The sequence below is a fragment of the Phocoena sinus genome, chromosome 3 (assembly GCF_008692025.1).
Source record: "Phocoena sinus isolate mPhoSin1 chromosome 3, mPhoSin1.pri, whole genome shotgun sequence".
NCBI classification, from domain to species: domain Eukaryota; kingdom Metazoa; phylum Chordata; class Mammalia; order Artiodactyla; family Phocoenidae; genus Phocoena; species Phocoena sinus.
The window spans coordinates 12,540,624-12,557,858 of NC_045765.1; the positions used below are offsets into that span (position 1 = coordinate 12,540,624).

At 56.5% G+C, this 17,235-nt stretch overlaps 3 protein-coding genes across 3 annotated transcripts; 1 reads left to right on the plus strand and 2 right to left on the minus strand.

Moving 5' to 3' along the window:
• Window positions 1-500: 500 nt before the first annotated feature.
• Window positions 501-1,610, minus strand: MRPL34 (mitochondrial ribosomal protein L34). The gene is made up of 2 exons (XM_032627129.1): window positions 1,386-1,610; window positions 501-1,164 (listed from the first exon to the last, which is right to left on the minus strand). The coding sequence occupies exons 1-2, from the start codon at window positions 1,457-1,459 to the stop codon at window positions 951-953; spliced, it is 288 nt and encodes a 95-aa protein (XP_032483020.1). The 5' UTR covers window positions 1,460-1,610; the 3' UTR covers window positions 501-950.
• A 1,681-nt stretch (window positions 1,611-3,291) lies between these two features.
• On the plus strand, window positions 3,292-9,915 carry ABHD8 (abhydrolase domain containing 8). Its single transcript, XM_032627166.1, has 5 exons — window positions 3,292-3,494; window positions 4,685-5,432; window positions 7,204-7,374; window positions 7,509-7,725; window positions 9,211-9,915. Exons 2-5 carry the CDS (start codon window positions 4,693-4,695, stop codon window positions 9,379-9,381), a joined length of 1,299 nt encoding a protein of 432 aa, XP_032483057.1. The 5' UTR covers window positions 3,292-3,494; window positions 4,685-4,692; the 3' UTR covers window positions 9,382-9,915.
• Window positions 9,916-10,005: 90 nt separating this feature from the next.
• On the minus strand, window positions 10,006-17,134 carry ANKLE1 (ankyrin repeat and LEM domain containing 1). The gene is made up of 9 exons (XM_032627165.1): window positions 15,985-17,134; window positions 15,755-15,907; window positions 15,202-15,307; window positions 14,944-15,088; window positions 13,957-14,694; window positions 13,648-13,825; window positions 13,204-13,363; window positions 12,966-13,095; window positions 10,006-12,701 (listed from the first exon to the last, which is right to left on the minus strand). The coding sequence occupies exons 1-9, from the start codon at window positions 16,203-16,205 to the stop codon at window positions 12,529-12,531; spliced, it is 2,004 nt and encodes a 667-aa protein (XP_032483056.1). The 5' UTR covers window positions 16,206-17,134; the 3' UTR covers window positions 10,006-12,528.
• Window positions 17,135-17,235: the final 101 nt, after the last annotated feature.

The following is a 17,235-nucleotide window of genomic DNA, read 5'->3' on the forward strand; positions in this document are numbered from 1 at the left end:
TGGGCTCCACAGTCCTCACAATCATCCTCCCAGCCCTGAGTCCACTGTGTCCAAACTGCCTGGGTACGAATCAGGCCACCGCCCCCCCACCACGACCACCATCAGCCTGACAGCCTGGAGAGAACAAGAACTTATTAAGGAAGTACTCAGTAAGTTACTAAGTGGAAGCTAAGTATTATTACACCAACATCACAGCAAAGGAGAAATAAGCATCTAATTTTAAGGACGGATCCTCTTTATTTTTTTGGCCGCGCAGCATGCAGGATCCTAATTCCCCAACCAGGGATGGAACCCGCGCCCCCTGCAGTGGAAACCTGGAGTCATAACCACTGTACTGCCAGGGACGTCCCATTTTATTGGAACCAAATGAACCTCAGAGGGCTAAGATCTTGCTCAAGGTCACAGAGCCCATCCCCAAGGGGCAGGTGGAGGATTCAAACCCCTCCCACCTCTCCACAAGCCTTCCTAGAACTGTGAGAATTGACATTTTATAAGACAAGTGAAAATTTGAACATTTATTAGATTTTTAATGACATGAATGGTTGACCTTTTTTTTTAGCTTTGAAAAGCTTTCTGAATATGTATTAAAGGGCCATTATCTTAGAGAAGTGAGTTCTGAAATATTTACAGAAGAAATAACCTGCTGCCCGAGATTTGCACCTCAGGAGAGGGCAGGATAGGTTGTGGGTAGAGCTGTGTACTGGGTTACAAGGGCGTTCACTGTACCATTCTGTGGACTGATGCACATGTTCGAAATTCTTCCTAATTCAAAAGCGTAAAAAGGCATTTGGCAAGGTCTGACTTCCCACTCCCTCTTCCAGTCCAATCCCACAATTCTTCCCCTGGGCCAACCCCGAAATCTGAGAATTCATGTCCGTCAGAGTCCCAGTCGTCAGCGAGGAAAAATGCTTTAATGGCGGGGGGGCGTCCAGCCGGCAGAGTCGCGCTGCTCAGTGGCTCAACGATTTTCGACCCTTGTGCATGCGGCGAAGAATGACCTGGACGCCGCTTGGCTTGCTCAAGCGCCGGATCCAACCATGCTTGTTCTTGCGCTTGATGTTGCTCGGCTGATACTCGTTCCCGCGCGCCTTGCCCCGGGTCTGCTGCACGGCGGGGAGTCCCCAGGCGTCGGGGAGCCCCAGCCAGGCCCGGGGCTGGAGCCACCTGCCGGGGAAGGTTAGAGGGGGCGCTGTGTGACTTCTGCGTGGCGCCCAACCTCTCCGAGCTTGGGCTTCCCGATCAATGCCAGAGGGAGCCTGGCAGCATAAAGGCGCTCGAGGAGTTCTCAAGGCATTGGAAGGTCATGTGGTTGGTAAACAGCTGGGGCCAGTCCCCGACGCCGCCCTTACTCCCAGATTTGGGAAGGGGTCCCCCTGAGGACTCACCTGCCACCCAAAAGCGCCGCTGACCTACTGACTGGCCCCAACAGGGGCCCCACCGATCTGGTCGAGAAAGCCATGTCCGTCGCCGGCACGCCGTCCGGTGGCAGCTATTTCAAAGCCCATAGGCTCCGCAGCTGCGGGGACGAGGACTTCTGGGAAATGTAGTTTCTTCTAGGCGGAGCCCTCATTGCCGCGGGAGTTGTAGTTCTACGTAGGCGCACCGCATCTTAGGCGTGAGCGTCAGGGCCCACAGGAGAGTGTAGTTCTTCTTGTGGACCAGCAGGTGACAGGCGAACGGCGCCTCCTCCGCATGCGCGTGCGTACAAGACATTATGTCCCTGGGTCTGCTGGGAGTTGTAGTTCCTTCTCCTGTAGCTCTACAGAGGGTACCCTGGGGTGACGGTGGCGCAGCTGGTGGCAGCCTCAGGAAACGGCTGGTTGAATTTCCCACCCCCAGTGGGAGCCAGGCAGACGGCACACGGCTGGCAGCTTTCCCTTAGCCCCAGCCAAGTCTCCGCCCCTTGGCGGGGAGCCCAGAAGTCTGAGTTGGTGTTGGCTGGATGTCCTTGGGGTGGTCATTCAGTTTCTCAATCTGCAGAACTCAACGGTTGCAGGCTTGCCCTTGGCGGTGCCCCCGTTCAGGCCCTATTTTTCTAATACTCATATCTGAGCCCTTTCCCTTCTTACACACCCTCTACGGCTCCCCATTGCCCCAGGGAAAATATCTGGCAGGCATTTGAAGCCCGCTCTCGCCATACACACACACCCTAAATTTCAGCTACAACCTCCTCTGCCTGGTGCTCCCCTAGTCATCTCTTTAAAATCCTCCTCAGTACTCTCCTTTCCCCCAGTCCTATCCCTCCCTCTGGCCCAACACTGCCCCCACACAGCTCTCCCCAGACTCTCCCTGAAGCCCAGGGCGCCCTCAAGGGCCAGGCTTGCAGCTGAGTCCCTGCAGGCACCCCAGTATCTCCCAGCCTGGGGAGGGGGAGGGGAGTTTTTTCTGCATTAATAAACTGTAGTCTCCCAGGAGCACCTGAGTGGGCAAGAGTGGGTGGCTGGACCTAACCCAGCTCTGCCAGCAAATTCCAGGGGATAGGAGTGGGGAAGGGATGATTAACCCCTTGTCCTCTGAAGCCCATCCTACCTGCACCATCATTTAGCAAACCACTACAATACTACAACAGTACAATAATAATGCCAATAATGTATGGAGCACTTTCCCTGCTGAGCAAACTCATGAGGGAATTAATTCCATAGAGAAATAAATGGAGTCTCAGGGAAAGGACTTGCCCAAGGTCACATATCAGCAAAGGGTAGAGGCTGGATTTGAACTGTGGGCTTTCTGGCTCCGGCTGGGACCAGGGTCACCAGTTAAATTGGCCTATTTGTGAAACTCCAATTCCTTAATTACCCATAGCTCCAAGATATCTGTTTAATGGTTTAACGAATAACAATTTGCAGAACTTGGAATCACACAGCCGTGGTTCCAAGTCCCATCTCTGCCCCCCAGCTTGCCTTGTGACCTTGTGCCATTTATGAGCCTCAGTTTCCCCACCTGAAATTGCAAAGATCTGGGAGACTGTAGAACGGAAAGGTCAGCACAGAGAGAGGGGCATGGGGGCTCCGTTTGGAGGGGACAGGGCAGTTCGGAGGCAGAGGCTAGCCGAGGAGATCCTCTTTGCAGCGAGGAGGGGCCCGGAAGACCTCAGGATGCGACCCCTTCTTGGCGGTTAACCAGGCCCAATCCCTCCCTCCACCTCCGTAAACCTTGAGGGAGGCGGGGTCGTTGCCCCAAGAGCCCGCCCTTATCCCGGAGTTGCTGCCTCTGATTGGCAGTCTAACTAGGCCAGGTCATTATGCAGCTGCTATTGGCCAAGGCTCCAGTCAGTCGGTGCACGGTCCCGCCCCCCCCGGGGGAGACACTTAAAGGGCCGTCTCGCTAGGCGGTAGCGGGATATCCCCGCACTGACCGCCTTGGGCCCGCGCCCGCCCGCGTAAACGCGCCCGGCCCGACCCCGCGCCACCATGTAAACGGCGCCCGCAGGCGGACGCCGGCTTCTCCGCCCGGGACCCCTTTGCCCTGCCCCGGGCCCCAGGGCCCTCGATGAGGTGAGCAGGGACCGGGCCGTGGGAAGGGGACACTGAGGCCCCTGGGTCTTTCACTTTGGATGGGGGGTGTCCACAAAGCCCTTAGGAAGCCACGGAGCCCCAGTGGCCTCGACCCCGCCGCAGGGTTGACGGGCACCCAGGAGGCGGGGGCCTGGCTCTGTGGAGGGGGTCTGGCGTGGCGCATCTGCGCCCCCTTTGGCAATCCCGGGTTGGAACCCCGCCGGAGGTGGGGGGCGCGGCCTGCTCCCCCTTCCTCAGCAAGTACGGGCCACTGCAGGACGGGTGTTCGGCGTTCATTATCCCCGCGGAGCCCAGGATGGGGACGGGGAGGGGTTGGTCCCATCACCAGGGCCTAAACAATGGGTATCCCCCTCGAGTTATGTAACTGCCTGCAGTTGCCATGGACACGGAGTGAGGGCCGTGGCCCACGGAGCGGGATGGAGGCCTGGAGGCCCCCAGCCAGGGCTTTACCTTCTCCATCCTCATCTCCACCACTGGGGGCTGTGTGCCAGATTCCCCAGAACCCAAGGTACTGAGCAGTGGGGACAGAGCACCTTCTTCCCAGAGTGTCTGAGCCTCAGCTTGTAGGTCTGTGAAACAGACCCATTGCACTCATGGTCTTGGGGAGTTGGGCAAGGGCTTCTGGAGCTCAGTCCTGAAACCCCTCTCCCAGGGTGTCACCTTTCAGAAGCCAGGTTTAGAGGCCTGGGATGGGGGCTCTTTGGGATCTGCACATTTTTAGATGCCTTTGGAGCCCTCAGGGTATGCTGGTTTAGTGAAAGTGAATTAAGGAAACAGTGCATGAATGAATGAATGGACGAATGAATGAGTGGGTTTAGGAAGGCATTACTGCTATAAACCTGAGCTGGAGGGTCCTCAAGGATGGGCCACATTTGCCACAACGTCCCCTCCTCCGGGAAGCCACCCCCAATGAATGCCTCTTGGTGTCAGCCACGACCTTCTCTCTAGGATAGACTAGGCTGGCCCAGAAGGGTGGCCGAACGCCACACAGGCACTGACCAGACAAAACATCTCAGTGCGTGGCTGGTTCTGGCCACCCCCAAACTGGAGCCTAGATGGGGCCTCGCAGTGCAACTCACCTGACCCAGGTGTGGGGAATGGGTGCCATGGGAGTGGAAGGCTCCCTGTTTAGATGGCCTCTGACCTGGCTGTCACGACCCCACTCACAGGACACACCATGTTGACCGGGGTGACCGATGGGATCTTTTGCTGCCTGCTGGGCGCGCCACCCAATGCTGTGGGGCCCCTGGAGAGTGTGGAGTCCAGTGATGGCTACACCTTTGTGGAGGTCAAGCCTGGCCGCGTGCTGCGGGTGAAGCATGCTGGACCCGCTCCGCTCCCCACCCCACCTCCACCACTGTCAGACGCCGCCCAGGGGGACCAATCTGGCTTGGTCCACTGCCAGCGCAGAATCACCGTGTACCGCAATGGGCGGTTACTGGTGGAGAACCTGGGCCGGGCACCACGAGCTGACCTCCTGCATGGGCAGAACGGCTCTGGGGAGCCACCAGCCGCCCTCGAGGTAGAGCTGGCTGACCCAGCGGGCAGCGATACCCGCTCGGGCCCAGGCAGTGCTGGGAGTGGCAGTGGCGGACGACGGCGGCGAGCCCGACGCCCCAAGCGGACCATCCACATTGACTGTGAGAAGCGCATCACCAGCTGCAAGGGCGCCCAGGCCGATGTGGTGCTCTTTTTCATCCACGGTGTCGGCGGTTCCCTGGCCATCTGGAAGGAACAGCTGGACTTCTTTGTGCGCCTGGGCTACGAGGTGGTGGCGCCCGACCTGGCCGGCCACGGGGCCAGCTCAGCGCCCCAAGTGGCCGCCGCCTACACCTTCTATGCACTGGCAGAGGACATGCGTGCCATCTTCAAGCGCTATGCCAAGAAGCGAAACGTGCTCATTGGGCATTCTTACGGGTGAGCCAACACTGGGGTGGGGATGAGGGTGAAGGGTGGAGACTGGCAGGAACTGGACACCTACTCACAAAATACTGATTTCCCTTCTTGAAAAATCCTGCTAACATCTGCAACAAAACAGGGATTCCTGCCACCAATGCTATTGTTTCACATTGTTTTAAAGCAGTATCTCAATCCCTGAACTATTGACATTTTGAGTCAGGTAATTCTTTTCTGTGAGGGGCTTTCTTGTGCACTGTAGGATGTTTAGCAGCGTCTCTGACCTCTACCGATTAGATGCCACTAGCACAATGGTCTAGTGATGATCATGACAATCAAAAATGCCTTCAGATAGTGCCAGAGTTCCTCTGGTAGGCAGAATCACCCCTAGCTGAGAACCACTGTCTTCAACTAAGTTCAAAAATTGGTTGCTCTGGAGACCCCAAGGGCTCCAAGGAAAGACTAATTGGAATCCCATAATTTTTGTTTACAAGGGCACAGGTTGCTATAATTCATTCTTCCTTAAAGGGGTGACAGATAATACCACCTAGCATTTAGATGAGAGCCCACGCCATGGAAGGCTCTGGACCTGGGTGCCTGATCACTGCCAAGTGGTACCATTCTGTCCTTTACCCAGGAGGAAAGGCAGGATCTGATCAGCCAGCCAGGTTGAGAACCACTGTTTTAGCAGTTGTAGCCCATGCAACTAGACAAGAAAAGGAAATATTACATAAGTTTACAAAAGAAAGGAAGCCAGACTGGGAAATAGCATAGCTCCTATTTGCTTATATGAAAACATACCTCAAAGTGGATGCTTATGCTAAATGATTCCTCCAATTAAATGAGCACCCACCTGTGGAAATTCCTGTGACCCCATAACAATGCTGTGAGGTCAGCACAGTTACTGTGTCACAAATGTGGAGATGGTAGCTCAGAGAGGTTAAGCAATTTGCCCAAGGGCACACAGTGAGTCACCGGGACAGTCAAGCCCACCTGACTCCTGCTTGTATCCTGTCCCTCTTTTCAGCAAGCGTTGGCAAACTTTTTCTTAAAGAGCCAAATAGTAAATATTTTAGGTTTGCAGGCCATAATGGTTGATCTCTGTTGAAACTTCACATGGCTACTGTTGTAGAAAGAAAGCAGACATAATTGTAAACAAATGGGCATGGTTTTATTCTAATAAATCTTTATTTATAAAATATTTTACACATTTACAAGATTGTAAACTTAAGTTTACAAAAACAAGCAGCTAGCCCACAGGCCATAGTTTGCAAAACAAACTCTGCTTTAGGGGGAATGAGGAGAGGTACCTGCACCCTTCCACCTTGCATAAGGCAGGCAGATGTGCCAGACCCAGGGGCCAATGAGAGAAGATCCTTAAAGGGAAGGGATACGCTGGAAACAGGGACGTTCTCTGAGAAGGCAAAGGGTTGGTTTAATCAAATAGCTTTCCTAACACTTGGCAATAAGTAATTCTTACTCCTTTGGGGGTTATGATGACTTTGAGGATCTGATAAAAGTTATGTATTTGGATCCTTTCTCCAAAAGAAAAAAAATCCACCCTCAACACACACACACACACACACACACACACACACGAGTCTCTCAATTTCAGGACATTCGAGATGCCCCACCCATCCCTCACCCCCATTTGGTGCCCATGGACCCCAGGGGAAGAATCTTGGCCTTCAAGTATATGCCTCTGGGTGAGGGGAGGGCATTAACCCCTTCACTGCTTGTATCCTGCTGACCACTGCCCTTCAACCCTCCCCACCATCCATCCATGGGGCAGTGTCTCCTTCTGCACGTTCCTGGCTCATGAGTACCCAGATCTGGTGCACAAGATGATCATGATCAACGGCGGGGGCCCTACGGCACTGGAGCCCAGCTTCTGCTCCATCTTCAACATGCCCACGTGCGTCCTGCACTGCCTGTCACCCTGTCTGGCTTGGAGCTTCCTCAAGTGAGTGACCTGGCCCTGCCCTGGCATCTCCCCAGGGTGGATGGGAGGGGAAGCTATATGGCTGGGGCTGGCGTGGGGGCACCCCTGGTGGCTGAGCTGTCATGAGGGCTCCAACAGTGCCTCCCCACCCCCAGGGCTGGCTTCGCCCGCCAAGGGGCCAAAGAGAAGCAGCTGCTGAAGGAGGGCAATGCGTTCAATGTGTCTTCCTTTGTGCTTCGGGCCATGATGAGTGGCCAGTACTGGCCCGAGGGCGACGAGGTCTACCATGCCGAGCTCACCGTGCCCGTCCTGCTCGTCCATGGCATGCACGACAAGTTTGTGCCGGTGGAGGAAGACCAGCGCATGGCTGAGGTATGGCACTTCGGCCACCACACCCTTCAGATCCCCCTTGCACAGTCCAGGGGGACTCTGCCTTGTGTTCCAGCCCCAGGGACGTCAGAGCTTAGATGGAGAGTCAAAGGTGGAATACAGAAAGTGGGGCTGCCTTGAACAGGTGGTAGGTTTATGTGCTGTCCCCACTGCACATTAAAAGGCAGTCTTCGTGGGGCTACCCTGGCGGTCCAGTGGTTAGGACTCCGTGCCTCCACTGCAGGGGGCACGGGTTTGATCCATGGTGAGCGAACTAGGATCCCACATGCCAGGCAGCATGGCAAAAAAAAAAAAAAAAAAAAAAAAGGCACTCTTCACAGTTGGGATTTGTGATGGGCTACATAATTCTTCAAGGGCGAGCTGGTTTCTTTAGATCAGATTCCCCAGAAAGGGTCTTGAGATCCTTAGGGCTAAGAATAGCTCTGGGCCAGTGGTTCCTAACCAGGGATGATTCTGCCCCACAGGGGACACTTGGAAATGTCTGCAGGCTTTTCTGGTTGTCATAACTGTAGGGGAGGGAGGTGCTCTGGCATCTGGTGGGTGGAGGCCAAGGATGTTGCCCAGTAACCTACAATGAGCAGGACATCCCCACCGCAGAAAATGATCCAGCGCCAAGTGTCTGTCATGTGGAGGTTGAGAAACCCTACCTTAGCATGAGAGACTCTCCATCTGTCAGTGATTTCTCACCGAGGTGACTTTGCCCCCAAGAGACATTTGGCAATGTCTGGAGAGATTTTTTTTTTTTTTTAATGTTTTTTATTTTTGGCTGCGTTGGGTCTTCGTTGCGGTGCGCAGGCTTCTCATTGTGGTGGCTTCTCGTTGCGGAGCATAGGCTCTAGGCAGGTGGGCTTCAGTAGTTGTGGCTCCAGGGCTCTACACCGCAAGCTCAGTAGTTGCGGCTCGCGGGCTCTAGAGCACAGGCTCAGTAGTTGGGGCGCACTGGCTTAGTTGCTCTATGGCATGTGGGATCTTCCCGGATCAGGGCTCGAGCCTGTATCCCCTGCATTGGCACGCAGATGCGTAACCACTGCGCCACCAGGGAAGTCCCCGGAGAGATTTTAAATTGTTGTACTGTGGCGGGGGAGTGGGATGCTATCACTGGCATCTAGTGGATCGAAGCCAGGGATGCTGCTCAACATCCTACAGTGCATGGAACAGTCCCCATCCCAGAGAATGATCCCACCCCAAATGGCGTTAGTGCACGGGTTGAGAAATCCTGCTCTGGACATATTGTAGGCACTTAATAAACGGGGAATGAATGAATATCCAGTTGGGCTCCAGCAGGGTGACAGGCCATCTTCCAGATCCCCCTTGGGTGGAAGTGGAGGAATATAGGGTAGATTGCAAGAAGGACTTCCTGATGTTGGAGGCCATGCATAGAAGGGGGGGCGGGGGGAGTCCCAGGGCAGCCTGGCCCCGAGCTCCGTCGGCCTGTCTCTGCCTGCTCTGAGCCCGCGTCCTCCGCAGATCCTGCTCCTGGCCTTCCTGAAGCTCATCGATGAAGGCAGCCACATGGTGATGCTGGAGTGTCCGGAAACGGTCAACACGCTGCTCCACGAATTCCTGCTCTGGGAGCCCGAGCCCTCGCCCAAGGCCCTGCCCGAGCCCCTGCCCACGCCCCCAGAGGAAAAGAAGTAGCCGCTGAGCTGGCAGGGTAGCGCTTAGTGAGCCGAGGAGCCTGAGGAGGGGCCCGGAGCCGGAGTTGGGTCTGCCGCCCGCGCGGACCACCTGGGCGGGCCGTTCGCTCCAGTGGGCGGGGTCAGGTCAGAGAGACGCCCCCCAGGCCGGCTGGGCAGGACGTGGCGTTCGTGGGAGCCAGGTGGACACACCGCTCTCTGCTAGTCCTGCGGGACCCATCGGTTTTTCGGGGCCATAGCCGGGACCCCCGCGGAGGATGACCTTGTACAGAAGCCCCCTACCCCGAAACGCCAGGGCCGAGGCAGGCCACCACCCCGCTCTCTGTCTTCCGTGTTCGCCGTGCTTGATCCTGGGACCCACGAGCCCCGCAGGGAGGTCCCTTCGAGACCCCGCCCCAATGCCCGAGACCCCTTACCACCCCCCATTCCTCGGCGCTGGGAGCTATTGTGGCCCAAGGAGGGAGGGTTTGGGAGGGGCTGGCACCACCGAACCCGCACATCTCAACTTGTAACTCAATAAAAAGTGACAATCTGAGCCTCCAGGCCTGTGTTGGGTGACCGAAGCGCGGGGCCGCCCTGAGCCTCAGTTTCCCCAAGTGCAGACACAACTGAGTCGAGTGCCCCCCCCTCAGGGGTGCAGACTGAACTGAATCGAGTGCCTCCCCCTCAGGGCTGGCCCACAGAGACTTGAGGATGTCGGCCGTTCAGGCTTGTTTCCCGAGTTCCCCTCCCTCCTCAAAATGCAGGGGCTACTTGGGCAGTATTTCCGGAGCAGAAGGTGGATAGGGGGTGAGCTGCCCGTCCCTGGAGGGGAGGAGGAGAACCAACTGAGGTCGATGCTGAAGTTGAGGTGAGGATCCGAGGACGGTTGCATCTGATTCCAGTAGCCATAATTGTGTCAGCTGTATGCAAAGCCCTGTGCTGAGCGCCTGACACCCATAGGTTCATTGAATCCCCTTCACTCCACACCACACAGCAAGTTAGTACCTCTTACTGTCCCATTTTATCTTATAACTTGGTTTTGAGTGGCTTTTGTCACGATGATTTTTATTTCGAATCTTTTTTTTTTTGAATCCAGATTTCTCTGGATTTCCCTGCTCCATGGCTGTGCTCTTGGTCCTCTATATTTTATTCTAATGTATGTATATCTAGGTTTACCCGTGGTTTGTGTGGCCAGTGGGAGATTTGTCCCCTCAGTTGCTGCACCTTTGGTCCTTTCCCCACTGGTTTGTGAACCCACCTTTAATTTAAAGGGGTTCTTACAGGGGCACTGCTGTTGGTTGACAAATTCTGGAGATATGTTTGATTATCACAACTGGAGGGAGAGGTGCACCTGGAATCTTGTGGGTGGAGTACAGGAATGCTGCCTGACACCCTACAGTACACAGGACGGCCCCCGGCCCCCACTGCAAGGAGTAACTTGGTCTCAAAAGTCAGTAGGGCCAAGGTTGGGATACCCTGTGTTTTAGACAAATCCCTCCTCTTCTGGGCCTCTTTTTGTGGCGGGGTGGAGGGATGTCTCTGGATTCTTTCTGTTTGTGTATTCTTGAGAGATGGCATGCTGTTCGGTTTTTTTAAAAAATAAATTTATTTATTTATTTATTTATTTTTGGCTGCGTTGGGTCTTCGTTGCCGCACGTGAGCTTTCTCTAGTTGCGGCGAGCGGGGGCTGCTCTTCGTTGCGGTGTGCAGGTTCCTCACTGCAGTGGCTTCTCTTGTTGTGGAGCATGGGCTCTTAGGCACGCGGGCTTCGGTAGTTGTGGCTCACGGACTCTAGAGCGCAGGCTCAGTAGCTGTGGTGCACGGGCTTAGTTGCTCTGCGGCGTGTGGGATCTTCCTGGACCAGGGCTTGAACCCGTGGTCCCTGCATTGGCAGGCGAATTCTTAACCACCGTGCCACCAGGGAAGTCCCAGCATGCTGTTTTAATTGCTATCACTTTATCAAGCACCTACTTGGTGTCTGGGAGAATTACTTGTCTTACACATGAGGAAAGGGAAGCTCGGAGTGAGGTTTCTTCAGCTCAGTTAAAAATGGTAGAGCCCAGGCCCACTCCAGAGGCAGGAACCCTAATTACCCTAGCAGCCAGAGTAGCCAGGGGCTCAGCAGTGGAGGCCAGGAGGCAGGTGGAACCTTAGCCCGCCCCCTGCAGGACCTGGTTCTCTGAGCAACGATGACAGGCAGGTGAACCCAATGAGGCAGCGGCTCTCACCAAGTCCCTAAACCCACTGGACTGCTTTGAAGAAGCAAGTTCTGGAAAATGTAAGTGATCCTGCCACCACCTCACCAGGATAGAGGCTTGGCACTTACTGAAGCTCTTTGCATAAAGAGCAAAGAGGTTAGTGATGGGGTTAGTGATCCCATTTTACAGTGGAAGAAACAGGTTCAGAGAAGCAACACCAGGAGGCTCCAGTCACAGTGATGCCAAGGAGAGCTGGTGTCTCACATCCACACCGCGATGACCTCCTCAGTTCTGCCCACCCCTCAATACACAAGTCGGTACCTCGAGAACATCCCGACACCCCCCGCCTTCCCCCAGAGACTTTCCGCCTGCAGGGCCGCCTCTGGCTCAGTAGGGCTCTGAGCCAAACACTTTACCCCATGACGGTTTAATCTGATTTCCTCAGTGACCCCCTGAGGTAGAACCTCGCACTCTCCCCATTGTGTACAACTGAGGACAGTGAGGCTCAGACAGAGAAATTGCTGGTCCGAGGTCCCACAGCTGGGAAGCAGCGAAACCTAACTCTTGAGCTGGGCAGATTCCCTTCATGTGGCTGAGGAAGCCCCCAGCCCAGCCTACATTGTAGGTCCCCTGTGTCAGGGAGATAAAAACGGACTCTGTTTGCCCAAACAGGACCAAACTACCAAAGCATTGGCATATTTCAAAGCACCAGAGTGTTCCAAAGAACCTTCTGGTCTACTTGTTCTCCTCCCACATCCCCTTATTGTCCACCCATGACAGGGAGCTCACTACCTCTCCAGCAGTTCCATCTGTAATAAAGTCCACCCTCAGCCCGAGGGAGAGATTGTCCTGCTGCTCCCCCACCAGCCTTCTGGAGCTGGAGACGGGGGGCTGCTCTCAGCGCGGGGCAGCTGGAACATTCAAACACCCTGATCTCGACCTAGGCTGGATGGCCAATTCCCCAGTGCTCAGCCACGGGCCTGGATGTCCTGGGGCCATAGCTCTCGCTCACCCTCAGCCAGGAAGACAAGGAGGGCACGGTGCAGCAGATGCACCCCCAAGCGGCGGCGCCGGGTGGGTGGCCAGCCGGCCACCACTCCATAGCAGTGTCCTTGCTTCTGGTTGGTCAGCGTCTGGATCCCTGGGGAGATTAGGAGTAAGGTCACAAAAGCAGACTCCAGGAACCCCAGGCAGAAGTATGTGCCAGTAAACCCACTGGGTATTGCCCTCAAGCAGGGATAAACCAATGGAGCAAAATCTGTGCATGCGCAGGTACATAATTGGTGCTCAATAATTGCTCATTGAATGAATGAACAGCCCTGAGGGGCAAGGGGTGAGGGAATCGGTAGATCAAGTGCCCTTCATGTGACCGTCCCCCCACCGACCCCACAAGCCAGGCACCTACCTAGAGCATCCACAAGACATGCTTCTCGAGTGTAAGCCTCCACAGCAACCACATGCTGGAAGCAATGCAGGGAGACAACACCGCGACCGCTGGCCCAAATGTCTAAGATCTGGCGCACCTTGGGGCAGGCCTGAGGGGAGCCAGGGCAGGGTCAGAGGCCTGCCCCCCAACTCCCTCTTTCCTCTACCTGCCCGCAACTGTGCCACCCCTGCCATGAACCTGGTCCTTATCCTCACACCTGTTTTCCTGGCCACCCTCGGTGGCTGAGGGCCTTCCAGAGGTGAGCATTCGGCCGGGTCCGTGTTCCCTTGCCCACGTAGAAGATGGCATGGACAAAAATCCGAAGGCATTCAGCCAGGGTCAGTGAGAAGGCTCGGGCTGGAAGGTTCTGAGTCTTCCTAGATGAAGTAGGTGGCTCAGAGAAGGAAAAGTGACGGGAGTCGCCCCAGAGGCAGTCTTTAAAGACAGAGCAACCCACGTCCAGTGACCCCTGTTTTATAAAAGGCAGGGTGGGTGGCTGTTCGCCAAGGACACTCAGCAGCTTGAATTGGATCCAACTGCCTTTATATAAAGAAGCTGATGACCAGAGAGGGCCAGTTCCCTTCCTAAGGACACACAGCAGATAAGAACCAATCTCAGAATTTTCCAGTTCCCACTTCTGGGTCATTCCTGTTCCAAGTACCTGGGGTCCAGCAGCAGATATGTGAAGCTGGACTTCATGACCCCCTCCCGCCACCGTCTGGTGGGTTCTGGTCGCTCAAACTGCTTGGCAAGTGCATCCTCATCTGCCTGGGCATCTGGGATACGGCCGGTCCGCAGGGCTTTGGCCAGCTCTGGGCTGTGCCCTGAGAATTCTAGGACTGGGAGGGGAAACTGAGTCAAGAGAGACAAAGGAAAGGATGGTTCCCAGAGATGAAGGGAGAAGTAGGTTGCACTGAGAGCCACGGGTCTCCGAGGACTCCTGGAGGCTCCTTGGACTCTGGATACTAACCACGAGCAGCCTGGGCTTCTTCTAGTGGTTGGAGGTAGTATGGCCGGGTGAAGGACGTGATGGGACCGCGGCTCTTGCCAAGTGCCCGGAGCCCTTGCAGCAGCTCCAGGTCAGACGTGGTGGGGTCCGGTGGGCACTGGCAAGAGGTGATGGGGTCCCTGCCACCTGTGGTGCTCGCCTCATCCTCTGTCAGCCAGAGGGCAGTCACATCACTGTCGAGGGACAACTGGTCATCTTTTGGGATGTGGAAGTCAGAGGGTCCAGGCAGTGGTTCCCAAGGGGCACTATGGGCTGGGCTCCTCTCTGGGAAGAACTTGGGGGAGGGGGAGGCATCTGGCAAGGTCAGAGTCAGGGCCTGCAGACGGGCATTTAGTTCTGCCTCCCTGTCCTCCACGAGGGCTCGATGTTCCTGCTGTGGGGTACTCGAAGATCTTGGCACCCTCTGGGAGGGTCGGACACCAGCCCAGGGGGACATGTGGGCTGTTGGGTCCTCAGCTCCAGAGGCCTCAACCGCGGTGACAAAGGAGGCAACTGAGCTGCAGTCCCAGCATCCCAGGGGGGACTCCAAGCTGCCAGCTGTGCCAGCAATCTCAGGGTGGGCAAGGAGGTTGGGGGGTCCAGGGCCAGCCTCCAGGCTCATGTCCTTGTCATCACCTCTGCCCAGTGTTGTGGAGTCCAGTGTCACACTGGGAGGTCCAGAGGGGCTGATACTCAGCCCCTTTCCCCAAGGGCCTGGGCCTGGAGCAGGGGATAAGAGTGGGAGTCAGAGAGGAGGGGAGGAGGAAGTGAGAGACAAAGATGGAAGTCAGATCAGACAGAAAGAGGCGGCTGCAATCGCAAAGAGGAAGGACAGAGTCGGAGGCAGAGAGACGGACCAGAGACCTTAGTCGTGAAACAGAAACAGTGGGAGAGCGTGGATGTCACACACAGAGACCCGCAAAGCTAGATCAGAGGCTAAGCACCCCCAGCTGCACAGGCACCACTCACTGCCAGGCTTTGGCTCGGGCTCTGGCTCCTGGGGGTCTGCCCGGGTCCGTGTTGGGGTCCTGGTACGAGCCTCCAGCTCCCGAAGGACACGCACACAGTTCTGGTGCCCCTGCTGCTCGGCCAGGTCCACAGGCCGGAGTCCGTCCTACATGGGCGCGGTCAGCAGGGGGCGCCCTCTTCCCTCCCTCGCTTCCTCCCTTCCTTCCTCTTTCCCTCCCTCCGGGTTTGCCCTGCTACAAACAGCGCTGGGACCCCCACCTGGTCGCGCAGCGCGGGGTCCGCTCCCTGGCTCAGCAGCAGCTCCAGGCCGCGGCGACAGCCCCAGGCAGCGGCCACGTGCAGCGGCGTCAGCGCCTCGGCCGATCTGGGGCAGGAGAGGAGGAGGGGTCGGTGGAGGAGGGAACTCGATCTCCGCCCCCATCCTCCCACCCCCCGCCCGGGGCCTTGGCTCTCGGCACCCCCATTTCCGCCCTTCAGCCTGAGACACCACACTTGGAACCTAGATCCTGCGCCCTCGGGCCAGGACCCAAACCTCTGCTCTCTGACTCTAGAGCGCCTACCACCAGATCCGAACCTTTGATCCCCATTTGGCCTCAGCGCAACCTCATACCCCACCCTCGGTCTGGTACCCTGCCTCTGCCCTTGGACCCTCAAGATCCTTCCCCAGATTCCCCAAGCTCCGCCCCCGGGCATTGAGTCCGCATCCTCGAACCGTGGGACGCCCTCTCCAGGACTCCCAGGTCTTTCCCTCGGACTCGGGAGACCTCTCTCCTTCGCGGAAAAGCTGCCCGGAGCCCAGACCCTGCCTCACCGAGTGTTGGGGTCCCCGCCTCGGCGCAGCAGGGCCTCGAGGCAACACAGACTCCGTGGGTGCTGGGCTCTGGCCGCCAGGTGCATGGCCGCCGCGCCATCCTCAAGCACCAGGTTGGGGTCAGCACCACGGCGCAGCAGCTCCTCCACTGCCCTAAGGACAGAGGGTCAGAGTGGACCGCGACACTCGCCCCCTACCCCTGGCCCACCCACCCCGTGCCCTGCCCTCACCGCAACTCCTCCTTCCGCAGCGCCGCCTGCAGCCGCCGCGCCAGGACTGTCGCCGAGCCCATGCCCCAGCGGTCCCCCAGACCAGCTGCCCGACCTGCCGATTTCCAACTTCCCGCGTCGCCCTTGTGCGCACGCGCCGCTCCGCCCCTCAGCCAGGGCCCCCGCCCCTCGGCGCAGTGCAGGGTCCCCAGCCAGGCTGACCCGCGACGTATTGTCCACATCTAGGTTCAGGAGCTCTAATGCTGGCCCGAGCCTGCGACACCAGGTAGTGCCCAGGCAGGGCTAGGGGCAGCCGATAAGGTCCCGGTAGGGTGGAGGTCGTCGTGTGTGTCGTTATCTCTCAAAACCGCGTAAACACTAACACAGCCTGCTGGAGGGGGTGGAGCTACGCTCCCGGGACCCGATGGTGCCAAGGCATTAGGTCTTACAGAACCATCTGCCGAGGCGGCCTCCATTAGCGCACGCAGCCCTGATAGTATGTTAGGCTTCAATTAATATCTCCCTCCCGCAGTGGCTCTGTGTTGCCCATTTTCAGTTCTGCGGAGTCGGGAGTCCATTACTTTGGAGCCCTGGGCCTCTTAGGGCTCTAGTTTCCCCACATGCAAAATGGGAGAATAATCCTTTCCAGGCTGGTGTGAAGTTGAACGAGGGGCCTGGCACACAGGTGCCTAATAAATCCTCATGGGAAGGAAAAGCTGTTTCTCGATAAAGCTATTTTTGTTTGATAAGGAACTGAGAAAACCCAGCTGGTGAGCTTTTTTTTTTTTTCACAATTGCTCATCATCCAGTAAGATAGTTGAGTGATGCACCTGTTATATCTGTCTCCCTTCCTCTGGGGAGTACCCACACTATTTCCTGATGGAACTACAAAGCTTCCTTCCCAGAGAAGCTTGATGGAGTCCTGGCCAATCAGAGTGTACCACAGCTCTGGCCCATGACTGGCCCAATGCAAGGTTACATGACCTAGGCAAGGCCAGTCGTAAGGGGTGCTGGGAGAGCCCTCACTTCACCTGGGTTGGGATTTGGGGAGCAGTCACAGCCATCTCACCCCTTTCCACGGGTTGGGAGGAAAGCAGGGCACACTGAACACCAACCACGCAGGGTATTTCAGCCCTCCCCAATGGCAATGTCAGAGCACCTGGATACAGCAAAGCCTGAAGCTACACCATGGCTTCTTATCCACAAGAACCAAGCCATTCTCCTTTCTGCTCAGTGGGTGGGTTTTCTGTCACTTGCAACGAAAAAGATTCC

What these genes read in the sequence shown, in the direction of transcription:
- MRPL34 (XM_032627129.1), bottom strand. Translation starts at nt 1,459, where the DNA reads ATGGCTTTCTCGACCAGATCGGTGGGGCCCCTGTTGGGGCCAGTCAGT. An exon ending in GCGGCGCTTTTGGGTGGCAG is followed by an intron (nt 1,165 to 1,385) that starts GTGAGTCCTCAG and finishes CTTCCCCGGCAG; the next exon opens with GTGGCTCCAGCCCCGGGCCT.
- ABHD8 (XM_032627166.1), top strand. Translation starts at nt 4,693, where the DNA reads ATGTTGACCGGGGTGACCGATGGGATCTTTTGCTGCCTGCTGGGCGCG. An exon ending in CTGGCTTGGAGCTTCCTCAA is followed by an intron (nt 7,375 to 7,508) that starts GTGAGTGACCTG and finishes CCCCACCCCCAG; the next exon opens with GGCTGGCTTCGCCCGCCAAG. An exon ending in AAGACCAGCGCATGGCTGAG is followed by an intron (nt 7,726 to 9,210) that starts GTATGGCACTTC and finishes CGTCCTCCGCAG; the next exon opens with ATCCTGCTCCTGGCCTTCCT.
- ANKLE1 (XM_032627165.1), bottom strand. Translation starts at nt 16,205, where the DNA reads ATGTGGACAATACGTCGCGGGTCAGCCTGGCTGGGGACCCTGCACTGC. An exon ending in AGAAGCCCAGGCTGCTCGTG is followed by an intron (nt 13,826 to 13,956) that starts GTTAGTATCCAG and finishes TTCCCCTCCCAG; the next exon opens with TCCTAGAATTCTCAGGGCAC. An exon ending in GAGGGTGGCCAGGAAAACAG is followed by an intron (nt 13,096 to 13,203) that starts GTGTGAGGATAA and finishes GGCTCCCCTCAG; the next exon opens with GCCTGCCCCAAGGTGCGCCA.